Source organism: Pelodiscus sinensis, chromosome 9 (genome assembly GCF_052426305.1).
Source record: "Pelodiscus sinensis isolate ZL-2025 chromosome 9, ASM5242630v1, whole genome shotgun sequence".
NCBI classification, from domain to species: Eukaryota; Metazoa; Chordata; order Testudines; family Trionychidae; genus Pelodiscus; species Pelodiscus sinensis.
In genome coordinates this window covers 59,971,610-59,992,816 of record NC_143060.1, presented here as the reverse complement: position 1 = coordinate 59,992,816, position 21,207 = coordinate 59,971,610, and the positions used below count along the sequence as shown (strand labels likewise).

At 44.7% G+C, this 21,207-nt stretch overlaps 1 protein-coding gene across 2 annotated transcripts in view; it reads left to right on the top strand.

Moving 5' to 3' along the window:
* DHX9 (DExH-box helicase 9) overlaps positions 1 to 16,226 on the top strand; it is a 43,808-nt gene extending 27,582 nt beyond the window's left edge. For both annotated transcript variants that reach the window (XM_006126921.5, XM_006126923.5), the window contains 8 exons: positions 746 to 906; positions 4,384 to 4,495; positions 6,175 to 6,336; positions 6,498 to 6,625; positions 9,496 to 9,725; positions 11,036 to 11,151; positions 12,535 to 12,735; positions 15,677 to 16,226. In XM_006126921.5, coding sequence (XP_006126983.2) covers positions 746 to 906; positions 4,384 to 4,495; positions 6,175 to 6,336; positions 6,498 to 6,625; positions 9,496 to 9,725; positions 11,036 to 11,151; positions 12,535 to 12,735; positions 15,677 to 16,007 — 1,441 coding nt within the window. In that variant the 3' untranslated portion in view covers positions 16,008 to 16,226. The remainder of the gene's footprint in view (positions 1 to 745; positions 907 to 4,383; positions 4,496 to 6,174; positions 6,337 to 6,497; positions 6,626 to 9,495; positions 9,726 to 11,035; positions 11,152 to 12,534; positions 12,736 to 15,676) is intronic.
* The last annotated feature ends 4,981 nt before the right edge of the window (positions 16,227 to 21,207 follow it).

The following is a 21,207-nucleotide window of genomic DNA, read 5'->3' as shown; positions in this document are numbered from 1 at the left end:
TCCAAATGATATGCACACGGAACTATTTTTAGAAATTTTTCTGGCCTGTGCTGTGTAGGACATAAGACTAGGTGTTCACAATTGTCTTGGACTCTAGGAATGCCTAGCTTTGGGCATCCTAGAAGGAGAAGGAAAGTTTAAATAGTGGAAGCCAGTATAAGAAGTAGAAGTGGATAGATCTGTGTATCCCAAACATCACATTGGATACTAACTGTTCAAGTGTTAACGCCTAGAAATGATTGCATATTTTAACTGGAATCCTTAAGGCAAAGAGGCTGAGGGCACTATGTCAGGGAGTAGCGGCCCATGAGCTCCACCCCTACCATACCTCCATGCCGCTAGAAATAAATAGTTGGCCTATTTCCAGTAAAAGCATTCTTCGTTGCTAGCCCAGTTGAACCAGGAACCAGCACATGGTATTGGGAATTAAGGTGATAAAGTATCTGGCATGGAAGCTGACACGAGGGTAGTAGTAATATGAGGCAACCTCATAACAATTGACCTGCCAGAGGAATAGAAGATCTGTTCTAGCATTTGCGTTCCCTTATGGAGGGGCAAGGAGACGAAAGAAGATTCCAGCTGGAAGGGAAATGGAGTTACTGAAGATAAGTTGCAGGAAGATGATGAGGGTGGATTCAGGGGGTGACTTAGTGAATGAACTCACGTAGGTTGCACCTGTACTGGGGATCGTGTGTCCGTCCGTCCATAAGGTTGACTCTCTTTGTACTCCCTTCTCTGTTTTCAGGCTTGAAACTCACATGACACCTGAAATGTTCCGAACGCCACTGCATGAAATTGCTCTGAGCATCAAACTTCTGCGCCTGGGAGGGATTGGACAGTTCTTGGCCAAAGCAATAGAACCACCACCTTTGGATGCAGTGATTGAAGCAGAACACACGCTCAGAGGTACCTCTTTTGTGCCACAAGATTCCTTGTTAGCAAACCCACAGATCTCCAGTGTTCTCTTTCATTTTAATTTAATGTGTGGAATGAATTTTGTTATGTGCACCACATTGAGACAGTGTGCAGATGTGCACCAAACAAAAAAACTACCTTAATATTTTACAAGTTACCATAGGAATAATTACTCTAGCCAGGACAGGTTACTAAGAAATAATGTTAAAAGCAGGAGAAATAAAAATTATGAAATGTATAGACCAGTGATAAAAATAAACACTTTGAGGGAAGTATTGGAAGTAACAACAACAGAAATACAAGTATGTGTTAGGAGGTGTTTGTGACGGACACTGTCCATATATTACAGATCAAGGTCCTTTAACTAGATCAGCAGTCAGCAGTATGAAGCCTGCTTGTTCAACTTAGCTGCCAGCAGTCTTCCTCTGTCCCGCTCCTGAGCCCTGTCATGTCCCATTTTTTCCCCTCCCCCACTTTGCAGAAATGTCATACAGGGTGGGAGGAAGGAGACACTCTGACATCAGTGCTCCCCTCCTCCCTACTCTGTATAGCAAGCAGGAGAGTCCTGGCTGCAACCAGAGCTCCAAGGTAGAGGGTGTGAGTAGTGTAGCTGTGGGAGAGATGCACCTGAAATAATCAGCACTTGACAGCCTGCTGGGCAGTGGTGCAGCTAAGAGGAAACGTCAACATGTAGGTTTGAATGATTCAGGGTATCAAGGTCCATTGTAAATAGCAATGACATTTATAATGCTAGAGTTTATACAGTTTGTGCCTGAGTTACGAACACGTTGACTTATGACCGTTCGCACTTACGACCAACCTCCCATTAACCCCATTACAGCCGGTCCCCGACTTACGAATGCACTATCCGCACTTACGAACAGCACGACTGTATTTAAAAGCGTGTATTTCCGACTTACGAACAAATCGAGTTACGACCAGGTGTTTGGTATGTAACCCATTCGTAAAGTCGGGGGCCGGCTGTATTTTTAGTTTTTCTTTGGCTGGAAGGACCTGATGTCTGGAGACTCCTTCGTGACTCTGAAATGCATTTTCATGTTAGCAGGAAATTTCTACAACTGAAGAAGTGTTTTTCTCTGCCTAACTTCAGGCTTGTTTTCCTATATTTTACAAGTCCCTTATGAAACTGTCTACTACTGTAGCTTCAGCTGTGAGACTCGTATGAGATGTGATTCTACTGCATTAAAGCATCTGGGGTATTTGTTCTAAACAAGTCTGATCTAGGCAGATAGATTCTCTTAAAATTATTTTGCATTGTTATACTTTGTTCCAGGATCTCAAAACACTTTACAGACTTTAATAGCTTGAGCCTCACAATATCCCAGCAAGCAAATTATTTAATCACTCTACAAATGGGGCAGTTGAGGGACAGATAGATGCCCAACAGATCTGACAGGAAAACTAGATTCTCTGTCCAAGGCCCAGTCTTCATCTCTAGAAATTTTATTGCGCTTTTCTTTAGGCTGCAAGTTAAAGTATATTAAATGATTTGTTAGGTAAAGTTTGCAAAGCGTTAGACATTCATTCAGTGCTTTGTAAGTTCAAGTATATGTATGGTTGCCTGCCTATTTCCACTCTGATCTTTTATAATTCACCAATTTAGCTAGTAGCCATGAAAGGACCTATCCATCATGGTCTGATCTGATTCTTTTTTTAATCCAGTTGTACTTTTGGCCTTCACATTAGCTGCTGGCAGTGAGCTCTACAGGCTGACTGTGTTGTGTTTAAAAAAAAAAAAAAATCTTTTGTCAGCATTATACCCATTGCCTGTTTAACAATGAATATTCAAATAAAATGTTACCAGTCCGCCAAAAGCCCCGGACCCCAGAGTGGCTGCGAACAGCCGTCTTCAGCTTTGGCATTTGCCACATGGCCGTCACCAGCTGTTTGCATCAGCTCTGGGAGCCATGACTGGGGTACACCCTGTACCTAGAGACCCCCAGTGCCAGCCCTGACCCCTAGAGCCGTCCACTACCCCCCGGTGCCAGCCTCTGACCCCAGAGTCCACTGCACCCAATTAGAGATGTTAAATTTAGATTAATTGGCTATCGAGTAATCGATGCAATTTGCATCACAACTGTTCGATTAGTTTAAGGGCGCTTTCACCTTTGAAGTGTAGCAACAGCCCTGGCGAAAGCGTGCAGGGAGCACAAGGCCAGTGGGGGACTCAAGCAGCCCCTGCTGGCCCTGTGCTCCCCCCAGAGCTTCAAAGAGGCAGTGCCACGTGGAGCCCAGGTCTGGTCCTGGGCTCCACACAGCGCTGCTGCTTTGAAGCATCCTGTTCTCATCCCTTCTTCTCTCCTTTCCCCCTCCCCTTGCTGCCCCTTTGAGCAAGGGTGGAGTGACTAGTCAACTAGTCGTTCACATCCCTACACCCAACTCCACCTCCCGCCCTCAGAGCCCCCCGGTGCCAGCCCCCGCCTCTTAAAGCCCATGCCACCAGTGCCAACCTCCTGTTTCCAGAGCCCCACTGTACCCAACTTTCCCAGAGCCCCCACTTCTTGGAGCCCCCCAGCATTAGCCCTGCCCCTGGAGCTCCCAGTGCCTGCCTCAGTCCCCGCACCTACCCCTGTGTTGTGCCCCAGCCACCAGCTAAGCACTGCTGCCCGGGTCACAGCTGCTCTAAGGCTGCCGTGCCGGGCTCTGCACTGGGAACCACTCTCTGGCTGGCACTGGTTGGCTGAAAGGCGGGGCAGGACTCGTCTCTCCCAACAACCGCAGTGGGAGGAGAGGTGCTGGGCAGTGTACCCCAGTTCCAGCCCCCAGAGCTGCCGTGGCCTGGCAGCCAGTGGTTTGTAGTCTGGCACCAAGCTACAGAACAGCTGTTCCATACTCATAAACATTTTTGTTGTCCTTCTTGTATACTTTCCAATTGTAATATCCTTCGAAGCGTAGCAATCAGAACTGCTCATTGTGTGTGGATGTACCATGAATTTATGAGGTGGTGTTAGGAAAATTTCTATTTCATTAATCTAAGTTCTCAACATTTTTTGACTACCACTGCATGTTGAGGCTATTTTGACTGAGTCTCCCTTGTTTTCATGCTTGTTGATATGATCAAGGAATTATTGTTGCGGCATAACTACCTCAACAATTGAATTGACACTTCCCAGCATATTTGTTTGTATCTGATAGTTCTGTCCTTTACTATAAGTTCAACTGATGTGCTTGGTATTGTAATTGCCAGATCACCTCTGGAGCCTTTTTTGTAAATTATTGTTATTTTAGCTGCTCTCCAGCTGTCTGGTTATAGAGGCTGATTTAAGCAAAGGTTAGGTATCACAGTTTATAGTTCTGCAATTTAATATTTGAGTTCCTTCAGAACACTTGGACTAACATTAAGTTCTTAAACTTCTCAATCTCATACACATGGTCTTAATTAAATCCTTGGTTTGACTAGGCAGCTGCCAGCACCATCTTTGTTGACAGGTTAATCATTTGTTTCAGAGCTGGATGCCCTGGATTCTAATGATGAGTTGACTCCCCTTGGGAGAATCCTTGCTAAGCTTCCCATTGAACCTCGTCTCGGCAAGATGATGATAATGGGCTGCATTTTCTAGTAAGTGCCTCAGTATCATTTCTTTCTTTAAGAACATAAGAACCGCCATCCTGAATCAGACCAAAGGTCCATCTAGCCCAGAATCCTGTCTTTCAGTAGTGGCCAATGCCAGGTGCCCCAGAAGTAGGGAACAGCACAGGTAATCAAGTGATCCCTTCCCTATCACCCGTTCCCAGCCTCTGACAAACAGAGGCTAGGGACACCATTCCTTCCCATAATGGCTAATTAGCCGTTGATGGACCTTTCCTTCATGAATTTATCTAGTTCTTTTTTTTTAACGATGTTAAAGTCCTGGCCTTCACAGCATCCTGTGTCAGTTAACTGGGCATTGTGTGAAGAAATACTTCCTTTGTTTTAAACCTGCTGCCTTTTTTTCATTTGGTGACCCCTTATTTTTGTGTTATGGGAGCAAGCAAATAACTTTTCCTTAGAAGAATAAAAGAATAAACGGACACAAATCAGATATTAGGAATGGCAATATACAAAAACCTGTAGGGGAACACTTCAGTCTCCCTGGACACACAGTATCAGATTTAAAGGTAGCCATCCTGCAGCAAAAAAACTTCAAGACCAGACTTCAAAGAGAAACTGCTAAGCTACAGTTCATCTGCAAATTTTGACACCATCAGTTTAGGATTAAACAAAGACCGTGAATGGCTAGCTGAGTACAAAAGCAGTTTCTTCTCTCTTGGTGTTCACACCTCCACATCAGCTGCTAGAAGTGGGCCTCACCCTCCCTGACTGAATTAATCGTTATCTCTAGACTGCGTATTTATACCTGCCTCTGGAAATTTCCACTACATGCATCTGATGAAGTGGGTCTTTGCCCAGGAAAGCTTATGCTCCAATACATCTGTTAGTCTACAAGATGCCACAGGACTCTTTGTAACTTTTCCTTGTTGACTTTTTCCACACCAGCCATGATTTTATAGCCCTCTATCATTTCCTCCCCTTAAAGTCCAATTTTTTAATCGCTCCTCATATAGCAGCTGTTTCATAACCTTAATAGTTTTTGTAACCCTTTTCTGAACTTTTTCCAGTGCTGTCTTGCTCTCTGTTCCTGAATCTTCATGCATCCACTCAACAGGGTAAAACAGGATACATGCATATAGGCTGTCAATGGCCCTGTTGGGTGGGGCGGGTGGAGAGAGGAAAGAGAACTGAATATTCATGAGATTAGGAGACAAATAGCATCACTGGGAGTGGGGAGCCAAATATTCATGAGCTAGGGAGAAACTGAATGGCACCAGTTAGAGACTGAATATTTATGAAGTGGGGGTCAGCATGAACTGCAGATGGGGAGACGAGGACAGGTTGTGTTAGAGACAGAAGTGAAAAGAACTATGGGACTGAAATATTCATCAACAGAGGTATGAGGGTGCTGGTTTTCATCATTATCTAGAAGAAGATGATAAACAGGGTTATATGAGTGAATGAGGAAGAGGCACAATATTCATAGCTGTGCTATGAAATTTCAGTTACTGCTATTTGATCTAATTAATGTCCTTACACTGGGAAGCGCTGCTCTAAAGGATGCTCTCTGAGAATGTGGCCTGAGCTGATGAAGTCTGTGTCCTTAGACAAAGGAAGTTTTTAGTCATGTTAACAGGCCTGTAACAGCTGTAGACAACAAGACTAAGAACAAACCCAGTCAAATATTTCCATGTTTTCTGTTTCAGTGTAGGAGATGCTGTGTGCACCATCTCTGCTGCCACCTGCTTCCCAGAGCCTTTCATCAGCGAGGGTAAAAGGCTGGGTTACGTCCATAGGAATTTTGCTGGGAACAGGTTTTCAGATCATGTAGCTTTGCTTTCAGTCTTCCAGGCCTGGGATGATGCAAGGTATGTTGGCTGAGCATAGAACTTGATGGAGAATATAGGGTGAGCAACTAATTACGTGACCTGACTAGACAACCAGATGGCTGTGTTAGAGCTTCTATTTGTGGCACTTGTCTTCTCTTGTACTGATCTTTTTGAGTCATGCTTGACTGTTTCCTTTTTAGAATGGGCGGTGAAGATGCAGAAATACGATTCTGTGAACACAAAAGGCTCAACATGGCTACACTCAGGATGACTTGGGAAGCCAAAGTTCAGCTTAAAGACATTCTTATCAATTCTGGCTTTCCAGAAGGTAATACTCCATGGAAGTAGGCTTTCCAGTGTTGTCGTCTTCAGTCTTTGAGAGTTGAGGGAGGGATAGGGGTGGCTAATAGTTCAGTAAAGGTGAATGCTATCTCGTGTCCATAGTGAATTTGCCCCAGCATTGTTGTGCTGTTTACTCTCAGCCCGTCAAGCACTTTGATCTGGTCTGTGACAGCTCCCAGCTCCACTGCTAATGCAGTGCCTGGGAGCCACTGGGGAGGCATAAGCCCTTTCAGTTGCTGCTGTTTAAAGGGTTTGCTCCTTCTGGGCAGCTGCTACCATGTTGCCTGGCAGCTGTCCAGAAAGTGCAAGCCCTTTAAACAGCAGCAGTTGAAAGGGCCCATGGCCACCCTGCTGCTACCCTGCCAACGGGCCAATCAAGACCTGGGACCGAGGGAGTGTGTGAAGTCCTCTTCTCTCCCCTCCCCTCCCCTTTCTCCCCCCCCCCCCCCCCACTCCTCCAGGGGCACATGGCATCAGAGGAAAACGCCTCTGGCAGGACGGGGATGGGAGACTAAGACTTCATGTACTTCCCCCCCAGGCCAATCAGGGCCGCAGGTGGTGAAGTCTCCTTGCTCCACCCCTTCCAGGGCAGCCTGTGACCACTTCAGAAATTTCCAAAGTGGCCCCACCCTTCAAAAATTATTGCCCACCCCAATCTAAGGACTTGTCTAACGTATGCATTATTGCACACACTGGCACTACACTAATGAGCACTAGGAAACATAGTGTGTGCCAGCAGGGTCCTGGTGTGTGAATCAGTGTGCAACACCATGGTGCACAGAAGAACTTACACCCCTGTAGTGTGGACTAATGCACAGTGTAGACAAGCCCTATAGTAGCTTGCGAACTTAACACAGCAATGATGGTAAATACCCCACCCTCCAGTAATATGAGGAATTTGACCTTTTAAGTGGTAATTGTCTTTTCAAATCCACCTCCATGGGTTAGCTTCTCATATTTCTCCTATGTCTCTTACCTCCTGCATGTATGCTCCGTATTGCAGTGATATTCTTTCTGGATGAGAAGAGCTAGAAACTGCTAGAAATTGCTCAACACAGCTTGCAATTATTCCAAGGCAATCCCTCAGGGCGTTCCCTCCCTGCAGGTGCCGAACATTGCCTTTCCAGCTGTATAATTTTCTGGGCTTGTTCTCAGATCTTCACTACATAGCTTGTTAGCTTAGAGTTAAATTTAACTTTGTATTTGAGTTTCCGTTTCCATTTCCATTAACCAGTGATAGTATTACAATACATAACACAATCTCTCATCCAGTCACCATATGCAAGCACAAGAATTAATTTACTTTCAAATGGAGTTTCTATTTAGAGAGAAGACCAAATTTAAGGATGATTCTTATAAGTATCCAGATTATCTTGAATTTAAAGAGCCGTGGTGTCCAACTAGTTCTGAAGCAAACTAGCAACACTCAGCTGGCCAAATAACCACATGTGGCTAGCGTGTTGGACACCACGGTTATAGAGACATTATCAAATTGAAGTCTAGTAGGTGTGAATGCCCTTTGCATAAAATTAATAGCAGTAGCTAGGTCCCTGCTGGCCTTCATGGGGGAGGTCCTTGCCTCTCACCTCTTTTCAATTTGTACATTTATTTTGTTCTTGTAAGATTGACTTTGAGGCATGTGCTTAGGACGCGGTCTTTGGGTTAGGAGTCAGTGTAGCGTGTGTCCATTCTTGTGGTAATAGGAAAGCCCTTTGTGAAGAGGAAGGCTTTGTAGCATTTCTTAAAGATGGGTCAGGTTCTGGATTTGTTACTTTCTTGAATTTTTGTTCCATGTCAAAAGTTGATGGGGATCCAAAGTGTGTTGCTCTCCCTTTCATTTTCTTAGTATGCAATAGACTTTCTCCCCCTGCTTTCTGGTATAAATGCTACAGTAACTCTCTTTCTGGGCTAGATGACCCAACAACCATCAACCTGGGATTCCAGGCTTGTGACAAGCAATGACACTATTATTACATCCAGCTTGACCTCCTTGGGGGGTCCTGTGTCTCTAAAACAAATGAAGAAAAAAAGACGTGATACTTCTGGACAAGCCTATATGTCCTGGCTCTTGTGAGTGTGGGTGGGGGCCTGGCTTATCCAATGTGTAGTTTTATTTTTCAGTTCTTTTCTCATTGAATAATAGAAAATATGTGTTCGGTTTACTCATTACAACTACGGTTCTTTAGTACAGTAATTCCTCGTTTAACACTATAGATATGTTTCAGAAAATGATTGTGTTAAGTGAAAACGTGTTATGTGGGGTCAATTTTCCCATTGAAAATAATGGAAAAAGTGGAGGTTGTGTTTCAAGTGGTGGTGTCCCTTGAGACTGGGACATAAGGTTGGGGGAGAAAGGGGACTGGATTTCAGCAGGAAGGGGAGGTGTTTGGCTCTGGGGAAGGGAAGGGGAGGAGAGAGGAGGGAGATTGAGTTGGGAGTTTGCCCCTGTGACGGGCCTGCTAGGACCCACGCTGCGTCCGGCGAGGAGGGGGTCGCTGGGGAACGGCGCAGCAAGCAGCGAACCTCTGCCGCTTTGCAGGAAGGCGAGGGAAGCCCCGTGCAACCGCCAGCAACGGGCCAGCTGGGGAAATCCTGTTATTCTGGGGACGGTCATGTAATTCAAAAAACGTTCCCTAAAAAAAAAAAACCACGAAAACGTGTTAAGCAGGCAAGCGTTAAATGAGGAATTACTGTATTGATGTGATAGCACTTTAAAATGCCTTTTTCTGAGTGCAGAGATGTCTTGAGAACCAATGCCTAAATAAAGAGTTGAATCAGATCAAAAATCCTGAATAACTTAATTGTGCTGTACTATGCAAGATCTGGAAAGTAGTCTGTTTTCTGTTCTGTCAACAGAGTGTTTGATGACTCAGATATTTAACAACACTGGACCAGATAACAATCTAGATGTTGTGATCTCCCTGCTTGCTTTTGGTGTGTATCCTAATGTCTGCTACCACAAGGAGAAGAGGAAAATTCTTACCACTGAGGGGCGCAATGCACTTATCCACAAATCATCTGTCAACTGCCCTTTCAGCAGCCAGGACATGAAGTATCCCTCTCCTTTCTTTGTTTTTGGTGAAAAGGTAAAGAAAACTATGCAAGACTTCTTTGAGAAGGTTACCAAATGTTATCCCCATTTTAAATGCTTAAATTTCAAAAGGAGTCTCTCAGGCACTGTTTTATTTCTTTAATGAAAATTGTAATGCTAGTGAATATAGTGGATTGACAGCCCTGGGATCCTGTATTCCATGGAGCGCTCGTATGGCAGAAAACAGTGGAATAGAGCTATCCTCTCTCTTACCTCCCAGGGGTCATTTGGTTCAGAATTCCATGCTCATTTATGTTAATTGTGCGCAGTCCCCAACTGTTGAAGTGTTCAGCATGCTGCATATTTTTGTATTGACAAGTAAGTCAAGGGGCGTGATAGCGATTTAAGGAACTGAACAGGGGACAGCTCTGACTTGTGGCACCCAAGAAGTGAGGGAAGTAGCTTGGGTTTTGTTGTCCTGAATGCATTTGAGCTTTTTGGTGCTGGGAAACAGATTCCATCTCTTCTTTGTTCCTATATGAAAAGGGGAGGGAGAGAGATTTATAGATTTGGAGTGCTGCAGGCATGAATTCCTTGTTGCCCTCACTCTAGCAATCCTGGATAACATCAGGCTGCCTCATTGCACTCCACATCATATCTGCCACAAGAGCCAGCAGTGACAAATAGACAGTGATATACTTAGCAGTGATCTCTAACGATAATTGGGCTTGCTAACACACCATTGAAATGAATGGGGCAGTTCACATAGTCAGAGCCACTGTCTCTCTGCAAAGTTGGGTAGATGTCACTGAATTGATTATGTTCGGTTGACATTTTGAAGGTACTCTCTGCAAGTAGGAAAATTCAGGTCTTTGTGTATGCAAATGAAAGCCTAGGATTTTAGGTGGGACAGTTGTGTGATCACCATAGGTCCATGACTGAGTGAAAGTACAGATTACAACCTTCCCCTGTAGTGCCCTACCAAAGTGCATCATCCAAGTCTTGTCGTATGGACTGTTCTTAGGGTGAGAGGAGACTTCTGTCCTATGCTGGGGTATTGTGCTAAGTTTACAGAAACCACCCTATGGTTTGTCAAAGTGAACTGCATTGAGACCATACAGTTCATTTCATGTAGACAAATGAACAGTTTTTAAATGGTAATCAATTTGTTTTAACCAGCCAAAGCTGGATTCAGAGGATCTGTCCTGATCTGATGAGCTCTCTATATATTATAAATCCTTAAGACACAGTCTCCCAGAGGTTACCTTGTTGGTAAAAATTTCTGCTAGTTTCCATGGCCACTGAAAGAAGAGCAGCCTCTTCTAGTTCTTGAAATGGGAAACCATGTTCCTCTTCTATCTGCAGATTCGAACACGAGCTATCTCTGCCAAAGGAATGACCTTGGTGAGCCCACTACAGCTGCTACTTTTTGCCTCCAAGAAAGTCTTATCTGATGGAGAGATCATTCTTGTGGATGACTGGTATGAGCTTCCTAGTTGATTATGGATAACTGAGGAGAAACAGCTGGTAATCTAGCTTATAAGTATGTTAGAATGGAAAATGTAGGTCAGGCTGTGCAGTAACAGATGAATTTCATCGGAGTATTATTATTGGTCTTTGTGAGGACAGGAGAACAGTTTATTTTGGCAGCTCCTGTTGTTTCTGTATATTGTTCTAAATTGAAAACATGAGATGCTGGCTGGGTTCCACAAGAGCTACTTTTCCTATGTTCTGATCTCTAAATTAAAGGTGCTATAGAATTTGGGTTACCACCTTATAGACAAGCAGAAGGAAAGATCGTCTCCTGGTTAAGACATTAGACTTTGTTGGGGTGCTGGCTCTGCTACTGGCTTCCTTTGACAATTATCTTTTTTAACTCAAAAGCGACGAGGAGTCCTGTGGCACCTTATAGACTAACTGAAGTGTAGGAGCATAAGCTTTCGTGGGCAAAGACCCACTTCGTCAGATGCATGCAGTGGAAATTTCCAGGGTCAGGTATAAATATGCAGGCCAGGATCAGGCTGGAGATGACAAGGTGGATCCAATCAAGGAGGATGAGGCCCACTTCTAGCAGCTGTGTCCTGTGGCACCTTATAGACTAACTGAAGTGTAGGAGCATAAGCTTTCGTGGGCAAAGACCCACTTTGTCATCCTCCTTGATTGGATCCACCTTGTCATCTCCAGCCTGATCCTGGCCTGCATATTTATACCTGCCTCTGGAAATTTCCACTACATGCATCTGACAAAGTGGGTCTTTTTGGTGCTGGGAATTTGCTCCTCGTCGCTTTTGCAGATTCAGACTAACACGGCTACCCCTCTGATACTTGATTTTTTAACAGTTTCCCAATCTTTAAAATGAGATTAATGCCTACCCATTTCCCAGGGTGGTTAAGGCTAACTAACATTTGTCAGATTTGATATTGGATGACAGGTAGTTTTTGGAGAGATACTCTTGTATCCATAATAGAGCCTTGAATAGTCCCTATATTTTTGAGCTTGCTTTAATGTTTTGGCATATTTGAATCCCAGAAGTTAGTGAGGTGGTAACTGGTAGTACCTGCAGTGTTCCAGGTCCAAAGAGCAAGAAGCTGAAAATGTTGACAATGGTTCTAATTGGTTTCTGATCTTTTTTTTCCTCTATGCTGGGGAATCTCATGTATTGCCAGTCATACTGTTTTCATTTCAGATGGCCTCATTTCCCATTGTTAGGGTGTTACCCATACTCCAAGCTTTGAAGTTGTGTGTTCTGTGATGGTTGGTACCTGCTCTGTGGAACATTGTTCTCTGTAGCCTCTCTCCTACAGCTTATAATGCTGTATATCTAGAGATGTCTACATTTTGAAATGTCGTCTTTCCTGCTCTAGGATTAAACTGCGGATGTCTCATGATGCAGCTGCCTGTATCACTGCCCTGCGTGCAGCAATGGAAGCTCTTGTCGTTGAAGTAACTAAGGATCCTGAAATCATTAGCCAGCTGGACCCAGTGAATGAGAGAATGCTGAATGTGATCCGCCAAATCTCCAGGCCTTCAGCGGCTGGCATCAACCTTATGGCTTGCAACACAAGGTTAGCTCTATTCATATACAGCTGGATCCTTGTAGTAGGAAAACAACGGTCCTGGTAACTTGGAATGCCTAAACCATTCCAAAGGTCAACTGTGTGTCTGAACTCTTATGCCTGCAGGAACTCCTGTTGTGGTCTTTAGTTTGGAAGCAGGCTGTATGATGTAGATAAGTGCTGAATTTTTTATACACTCATATTTTCAGTTACTCATGACTGGAAAACTTCCTAAGAGGCTGTCCAAGCAGTGACGGTTCAAATGGATGATGACAAACTTGGTGCATGCTTTTGTACAGATGAATTAAGAGGGAATTGCTCTACTCGTGCACGTGTAATGCTGAAAGGTGGAATCAACCCTGGAACCTTTGGAGCTTAGTGCATGAGCCCAGTTGGCTGTTAGCTAAGGCTGTAAAGTAGGCTCATTCTCTCTGGAAGTGGTCTCATTGCCGCTAAATGGGACAGTGCACCACTCCAAGCAACTGTGTAGGTTACACATGACTTTGGGAAATGCACATCATGGCAGCCAAGCAATTCAAAGTATATTTACTGTAATTCCTTCCCAAAACTGCATGTGTCACTCTTGTTACTGGCAGAATTATAAATAAGGGGGGGGGGGGGATAGTTTTTTTCCAGAAAATGAAATAACATAACCCTTAGGCCTTGAAATAGAAACCTTTCAACACACTTCAGAGAGTATAGCAACTTGGTATGCTGAAGGAGTAACTGTTTCATTGGTCTGCAGTAAACTTCAGTCCAGAAAATTGATCTTGGAATGAAGTATGAGCAAGCTAATTTCAGTTTAACCCTACTATCAAATTCAGAATATACTGGCTGTAATCGAGGAGGCTGTGTTATGCTGGTGTGCAAATCCTATGGGCTGGCACCTGTGGGGTTAATGTGGAGTAGCAGTAGTGAGTGGGCATTAACTTGTCGACTGAATTTTACATACTCTGAGCATATGTGACTTCCCCCTCTCAAAGATATTTAAATTGCCTGTCTGCAATTTCATACCCTTCACATCAATTTGTACTGCTTACTATGCAGAACAGAAAGCTGTAAAGATGACTTTGCCCAAATTTCTGGAGCTATAATAGTGGTTGAACTTCAGGTAATACATATATTTTGTTGGTAATGTTTGACTTCTCCGTTGTGTCACAGGTATTCTTCCTGAAGAGATCAGAGCATCATTTTTGAGTGCTTATCTATTCAGTGTGTGATATGCTGGGATTCCCCTTAGTTCTAATGGCTGCTTCAGAGTAGAAAACACTAACCTGATTAATCCGATTCAGTGTGGGCAAAGTACATATCAGGGCAGGGATTTCTCTTGTAGAGAATGGTTGCTGAAGCTTCTTAATCAGTCTGTATAAAGAATGATAGAAATCAAAGAAGTGCTCCAGGCACCTAAACCATCATAAACTACATGGCTACGTCTAGACTGGCATGATTTTCTGCAAATGCTTTTAATGGAAAAGTTTTTCCGTTAAAAGCATTTGCGGAAAAAAGCATCTAGATTAGCATGGACGCTTTTCCGCAAAAGCACTTTTCGCAATCGGGGCTTTTTTGCGCAAAACAATACCGCGTTGTCTACACTGGCCCTCTTGCACAAAAGCATTTGCGCAAGAGGGCTTTTGCCCGAATGGGAGCAGCATAGCATTTCCGCAAGAACACTGACAATCTTACATGAGATCGTCAGTGTTCTTGCGGAAATTCAAGCGACCAGTATAGACAGCTTGCCAGTCTAGATGCAGCCCATGTGTTGCTTAGTTAGCTGTAAACCATTATAGCAAGAAGCACTTTCGCAATGTTTATAAAAGTATCTGAAAATAGCTAATCTCCCTACACACCAGTTTCACCACTTCTCATAATACAGTATCTATTTGTGTGTTTTAATACCACTGTTACACATGGCTGTGTATAGGGGAAAGGGAACTGTAGTCCTTTGTGGTGTATACACATGAATGTTCTAACAAAGAATCTTTTCTCTTCTTCAGTATCAGTCCTAGTATTGCTGCTGGAAGGCTGCCTAGGAATTGGGGGTGGGGGACTTCCTGTTTCAGTATCCTTTCTGCTTTGAGCAATAGGCTGACTCTCTAGTGCTCTCTTTCACCCCACCCCCATATCTTTCCTATATCAAGCACATCTTATTTCCAGTCCTTTCTTCCTTCTCCCGCAGGCTCTTTCCTGCTATTTTCTCAAATGCTCAGTGAATTTACGGGCTAAATGTTAATGACCCCCAAGACTTTAATGTTCATTATTCAGTTGCATAAGCAGAAGAGAAACTGTGCTTTCTGTGTATCATTGGACCTTTCTTAGCAGTTGCCTCAAACGGAAATAGCAGAACCACTGATTGAAATTCAGCCTGAGGCAAGAGGCTCGCATGGAAAACTTCAGCCCCATAATGAAACTTTGGCAAAGTTATAAACAATTGAAAAAAAAGTCTTAATGTGGCTGCCTGACATACTCCATTATAATAGAATAGCCCTGCTTCTAATGATCTGGTTCACTCCTTATTTCTGATGTAATTTATCGAAAGTGAGGACTCAGCTATACAGAGTGTAGGTAACTGATGAAAATGAAGGATCAATTTCTGGTTTTGTAAACATACCACAGTAAAGGGCACAATAGGGATCCTAGCACTTCCCATGCAAGTTGAAAACTGCCACCCCACTTAAACAAGTTGTTTTTGACAAATTTCACATCATTGCATAATTTATATAAGCTTTAGAATTTTTTGGGACTGGGTCTGATCCTGAACTAGAGGAAATCACTCTGGGTTGCTTTTTAATGAAGTTTTACATGAAGCAAATGTCTACGTTGGGGGTGAGAGTTGAATGTTCTGTTCTGCTACATAGAAGAAATGGAAGTTTTATGTTTTTATAAAATATTGAATCCTTATAAAATAGTGGGTGTTGCATTTCATTTTTTCTTAAAACTTTTTCTTTCCTAGGTTTGGAGATGGTCCTCGTCCACCCAAAATGGCTCGATATGACAATGGAGGTGGATTCAGAGGGCGGGGAGCTAACCAGCGTGGCTATGGCGGTGGAGGCTATAGAGGTGGGGGCTATGGCGGTGGATATAACTCATACCGAGGTGGCTCTGGAGGAAGAGGATACCAGGGTAGTTCTGGGGGAGGTTATAGAGGTGGGGGGGGATATTCAGGGTCTGGGGGAGGGTATCGAGGTTCTGGTGGGGGATATAGAGGGTATCAAGGTGGTGGGAATAGAGGTAGTTACGGAGGTGGGTATGGAGGCCAAGGAAGGGGACGTGGTGGTTATTGAAATCCATTCGAGTTTTTCTTTACTCTACAAAAATGTGCATGTTTCCTTTTGGAATTTTTGATGCTAATACAGAAGTCTGTCGTTCTACTTGTTCACAGTAGCTTGAAATGAATTGTTTAGGATTAGTGGTGGTAATATGTAAAATATTAAGTCCTTGATATAGACTACTACAGTCTGTATACTTTGTTCTTAATAAAGTGTTCTGTTTTCAAGACTTAATATGTTTTGTAATTCCGGACTTGGGCATAGCTGTTTCCTATTAGGTTTAGCATCTGTCTATAGGAGTTATGAGAAATTCAGAACAAGCTGCTTTTTATTTATTCTAGGGTGTAAAAGAGCATGTGGGGCAAATATCAACAGTTCTTCAGAATTGGAAGGGCTACAATTAGTTGCTGATTCAGGTCACAATTGTACTGAATAAACAGAAGCAGAGGATTGAAATCGTAGGACTTATTAGGCACTATGTATAGTAAGGTGTGAATAAACTACATTAATAGATCTTATGAGCACCATATTGAATTACACTATACCATACACTATATTGATATACACTGTGTTGGGAAGTTATATTGTGTTATGCTCTCCCTACAGTTCTGTTCACAAGTCAGGATTCTTATGACACTTTACAATGCCAATTTCAGCATTGACGTTAGTAAATAGGAAACTTGACAGCTATGTACTTTCATGGCTCATTAACTCAAATATAGAAAAGTACAAGGAGGTACCAAGGAGAAAACTGGCACAAACTAGTGATTTGTAAAGAGTTGCAATTTGTAAAATCATTACTACTAACTGAAATGCATATCTCTATAGCAAGGTGAATAGGCTGCAAGAATTTGTTTCCTAGGAAAGTGAGTGCCCACACTGTCCTCCGCTATTGATTAAAAACAGCAGTTTTACCAAAGCCCCACACTCCACACTGTTGGTATGTGCGCCTTTCCCCGGTACCTGGCAAGTCAAAAGGCACACAGGCACAGTACCGCCTGCCACCTATGCCTCAAACTTACTCATTTACATCTGCAGACCAACTAAAAGTTACCTCAGTACCTACAACTCCGCTTTTTGGTACTGATACCTCCCCGGCACCAGCCAGGTTCTCTCCAGCAACTATAACAGCTTCTGCACCTCCTTTATCTAGTGAGGAGGAAGCCTCATCTTTCCCAAACACCATGTCATCCAGGCATTCCTCTCCTAAGAGGAAGATGCTTCAGCCACAACCTATGATACCTCAGTGGCGCACTCCAACCAATGGCTACCACCTCCTATGCCCCTGCCTCCCACTTGGTCCTACTGCGGACTCGTGGGCATCTTTCAGAACACACCAGCAGCAGCAACAATACCATCATTCTGATCAGGTTCACTCGAGACCCACATCCATGACCTCCCTAGATGTGTCTCGGGATCAAACTGACATCCTTTCAGAAACATTGACTCTGATTCATCTCATCCACCAACTGAGTTGTCCTCCCCTCCGGAGGATGCCCTCATGCTACCATCTCCTTCAGCAGGCAATGATTCCAGGGCTTTCAAGGACCTTTTTAAAAGAGTGGCTGATGTATTAGAAATTTCATTAACAACACAGCCTGACACCAAACATGCCACACCAGCGGTTAAATTAGCGCTACCCCTGGACCCTACCCTAATGGATCCCACTAAACAACTGTGGCAAACACCCGCTACCATATCCTCAGTGGGGAAGAAGGCAAATAGAAAATACTACGTCTCCTTGCAGAGTTCCTCTTCTCACAGCCGCCTGCCAATTCCCTCATAGTTGATGCTGCCAACCAGAGGACCAAGCATACCTTATCAAAATCCACTTGCCATCATAAGGAGTGGAAACAACTTGACCTTATGGGCAGAAAAGCCTACTCCTCTGTCTCCCTCCAGCTACGCATCTCGAACTATATGGCTATGCTTGCAAAGTATACACATCACATCTTCGAGCAGATCTCCACTTTAATTCAGTATCTTCCAGAACAGTAAAGGGAGCACTTTAAAGCCAACACAAATGAGGTCTCCCTAATAGCCAGGACAACCCTACAGGCCGCCCCGACTCTGCTGACACCACCACTCATTCCCTTGCAGCCGCAGTCATGGTTCCACATATCTGGCTTCCTGAAAGAAGTCCTGACAAGGGTAGAAGACCTCCCATTTGAGGGCCCAAAGCTCTTTGGAGTTTACCAACACTTCATTGCACTCCTTGAAAGATTCTAGGGCCACTTTTCACATGCTGGGCATTCAGGTTCCTGTGCCAAAATGAAAATAAAACAAAGGTTACACACAAAGAAATGGACCTGCCTTTTTTACTCAACCGCAGAGGCACTAAGACCAGAGGAAGTGCCTGCGCTAGGGCAGAAGGCAGCAATCTGCTGACGAGCGCACCCCATCCCAGCCCTCTAATAATAGAAAAATGTTTTGAAGCTCAGGTCAGGAGTTGTCAGATTCGTCCCTCCCCTCCCATCCTTCATGGTTCTCCAATATCCACACATCTTTCTGTCGTCACTGGTCCCTCATAACATCTGACAAGTGGGTGCTGGACATCATGAACAGGTACTGCATACCATTTCTGTTCATCCCAAAACCCCGACCACCCACCTCCTCCCTCTTCAGGGACCCATCTCAGAAGTTCATTCTATGCCAAGAAATCAACCACCTGTTCTCCATCAAAGTAGTGGAACATGTTCCCCATCAGTACCGCAACACTATTCCTGATATTTCCTCATGGAAAAGAAGTCGGGGATGGAGGTCAATCTTAGATCTCAGAGGCCTTAATAGTCATGTTCTTTACCAACATTTCCATATGGTTACCCTCTCCACCATCCCCTCCCTCAACAAAGCCGACTGGTTGGCGATTCTCGACCTCCAGGATGCCTATTTCCATGTGACTATCCACCCAGTGCACAGGAAATACCTCAGATTTACTGCGAGTGGACACCACTTCAAGATATGGTACTCCCCTTCGGCCTTTCCACCACACCGAGGGTATTCTTCAAGGTACTGACAGTAGTCGCAGCTCAGCTGTGCAGACGGAGTGTCCATCTTCCCTTATCTGGATGACTGCCTTATAAGGGCTGACTCCCTTCAAGAAACACAAAACTCATCTCTTTCGATCCCTGGGTCTCGTGAAAGACTGTGAATGGAGGCTCCAAAGCCAGGACACAAAGTACGGAAACCCTGCAAGCAGAGGTGATGGCAACCAGACCACTTTTCAGGACAGGTAAAGGAGAGAGCAAGTAGCTAACTGCTCAAATGTTGGACCCGTGAGAGTAGAGAAGACGAGGTTAAGATCCCAGATGGGGTCAGGGTGACCAACTGGAGGGTGGAGCCTGCCCATCCCCTTGAGGAATAATCCTGTTAAGGGGCTTGAGAAAAACCAGGCAGGCTGCGTCTTCTGGATGAAAGGCAGAGATGGCGGCCAGATGTACCTGGAGCAAAGTGGACACCAGACCTTGTTGCTCCAGGGATACCTGATAGTCAAGCACCTGCAGAGTAGAGGTAGAGAGTCCAAGGTTGTGCTTCAGGCACCAACATGAGAATCATTTCCATTTTGCCAGGTACATGAGTCTGGTAGATTTCTGACTACTGAGGAGTACATGTTGAACCTGCGCGGAGCAGGCCTGTTCAGTCAGATTCCACCATGGAGCCAAGTCATGAGGGTTATGCGAGTGCAGGTCTGGGTGATGCAGGCACCCATGGTCCTGAGTGATGGGGTGTAGCAGTAGTGGAAGAGCAGTTCCGCAAGCATGGGGTACCAGTGGAGTCCAGGCCCAGGATGATGTCTGCTCTCTCTGCTGTGCTTGAGGAGCACCTTGTGAATCAACAGGAATGGTGGGAAAGCATATAGCAGGCGGGTCAGCCATGGAATCAGAAATAAGTCTGCCACCGACCCAGGGCTGGATTCCAGAATAAGCAGAAACGTTGGCACTTCCGGTTCTCCCAAGTTGCAAAGAGGTCTAACCCAGGGAAACTCCCACCTTTGGAGGATGTCCAGCCAAAGCGACCACTCATGTCCAAAGAACTGCCTGCTGAGGTGATTCACCAGCTGGTTCTGGACCCTGAGGAGGTAAGCCATCTCCAGGTGAACAAAGTGGGCTATGCACAAGTCCCACAGGCAATGGGCTTCCTAACAGAGCAGAGAGGACCACGTGCTGCTCACGTCCCCCAGATGTGAGAGAGGGAGACAGGCTAGGCATGCTATGTGAACCACCCTGAGTTGCTGCACGTTAAGGTGAAGGGAAGGCTTCTCCTATCCACATGGCTTGTGTGGTAAGATTCCCCAGATGTGCGGGCTTCCCTCCCTGCCCCTTCCCACCCCCAGCCCAAAGCAGATGCATCTGTGATCGGAGACATTGTGGGTTATGGATCATGGAACAGGACACCAACTAACACTGACTTGGGGTCCAGGCACCACCTGAGAGCATGAGTCACGTGTTGTGGAACTGACTACCATGGTGAGATTGTTGCGCCCCAAAGGATACACTGATGTGAGCCAGGAGTGGAGGGGCCTCAGATGGAGTCTGGTGAGCAGGACTAGGTATGTGATGCTACCATGTGACCAAGAAGACAAGTTCTGGCTGTGGTGACTGAAAAGTCAGCTAGTGACATGAACATCTGGATCACTGTTGTTAAACAACATTCTGGGAGGAAATCTCACATCCTGGTGGCACTGAGCACTGCCCCAAACTCAATCCTTTGTGTAGGTATAAAGGTCAACTTTGTGGGTCTCTTGTTAATAGTAATGATCTAAAATCTTGTGTAGTTAACTGGTTAAACTTTGTTTAACCAGTTAACCAATTAAACTGGGAAAGGGGAGGGAGGCTGGAGTAGCCCCATCCCTTGCTGAGGACGAGCTGCTCCAGCTGTGCTGGAGTGGCCTTGCCTATGGTGTGCCCAGGCTGGATCAAGGCTGCTCTGGATGGGCTGGAGCACCCTCTGCCTGTTTCGGTGGGGGGCTGCTTCAGCCTTAACTATTCACATTCCCAGTTAAAAGCTATAGCATACTCTGTGCTAGACATATACCCCCTTTCTTGTTCTGAGGGCAAGAACTTGCTTCCACTTAGCACTCAATGCTGGTTCTCTGCTCCCAACTTTCCTTTTTATACTTTTTCATTTGGGGGCATTAGCAAGCAGTTATCTTTGATCTCCCCTCCTCCTGGACTAAGCATGTAGAAGCAGGTGGCTAAAGCCATCCAAAGGCTCC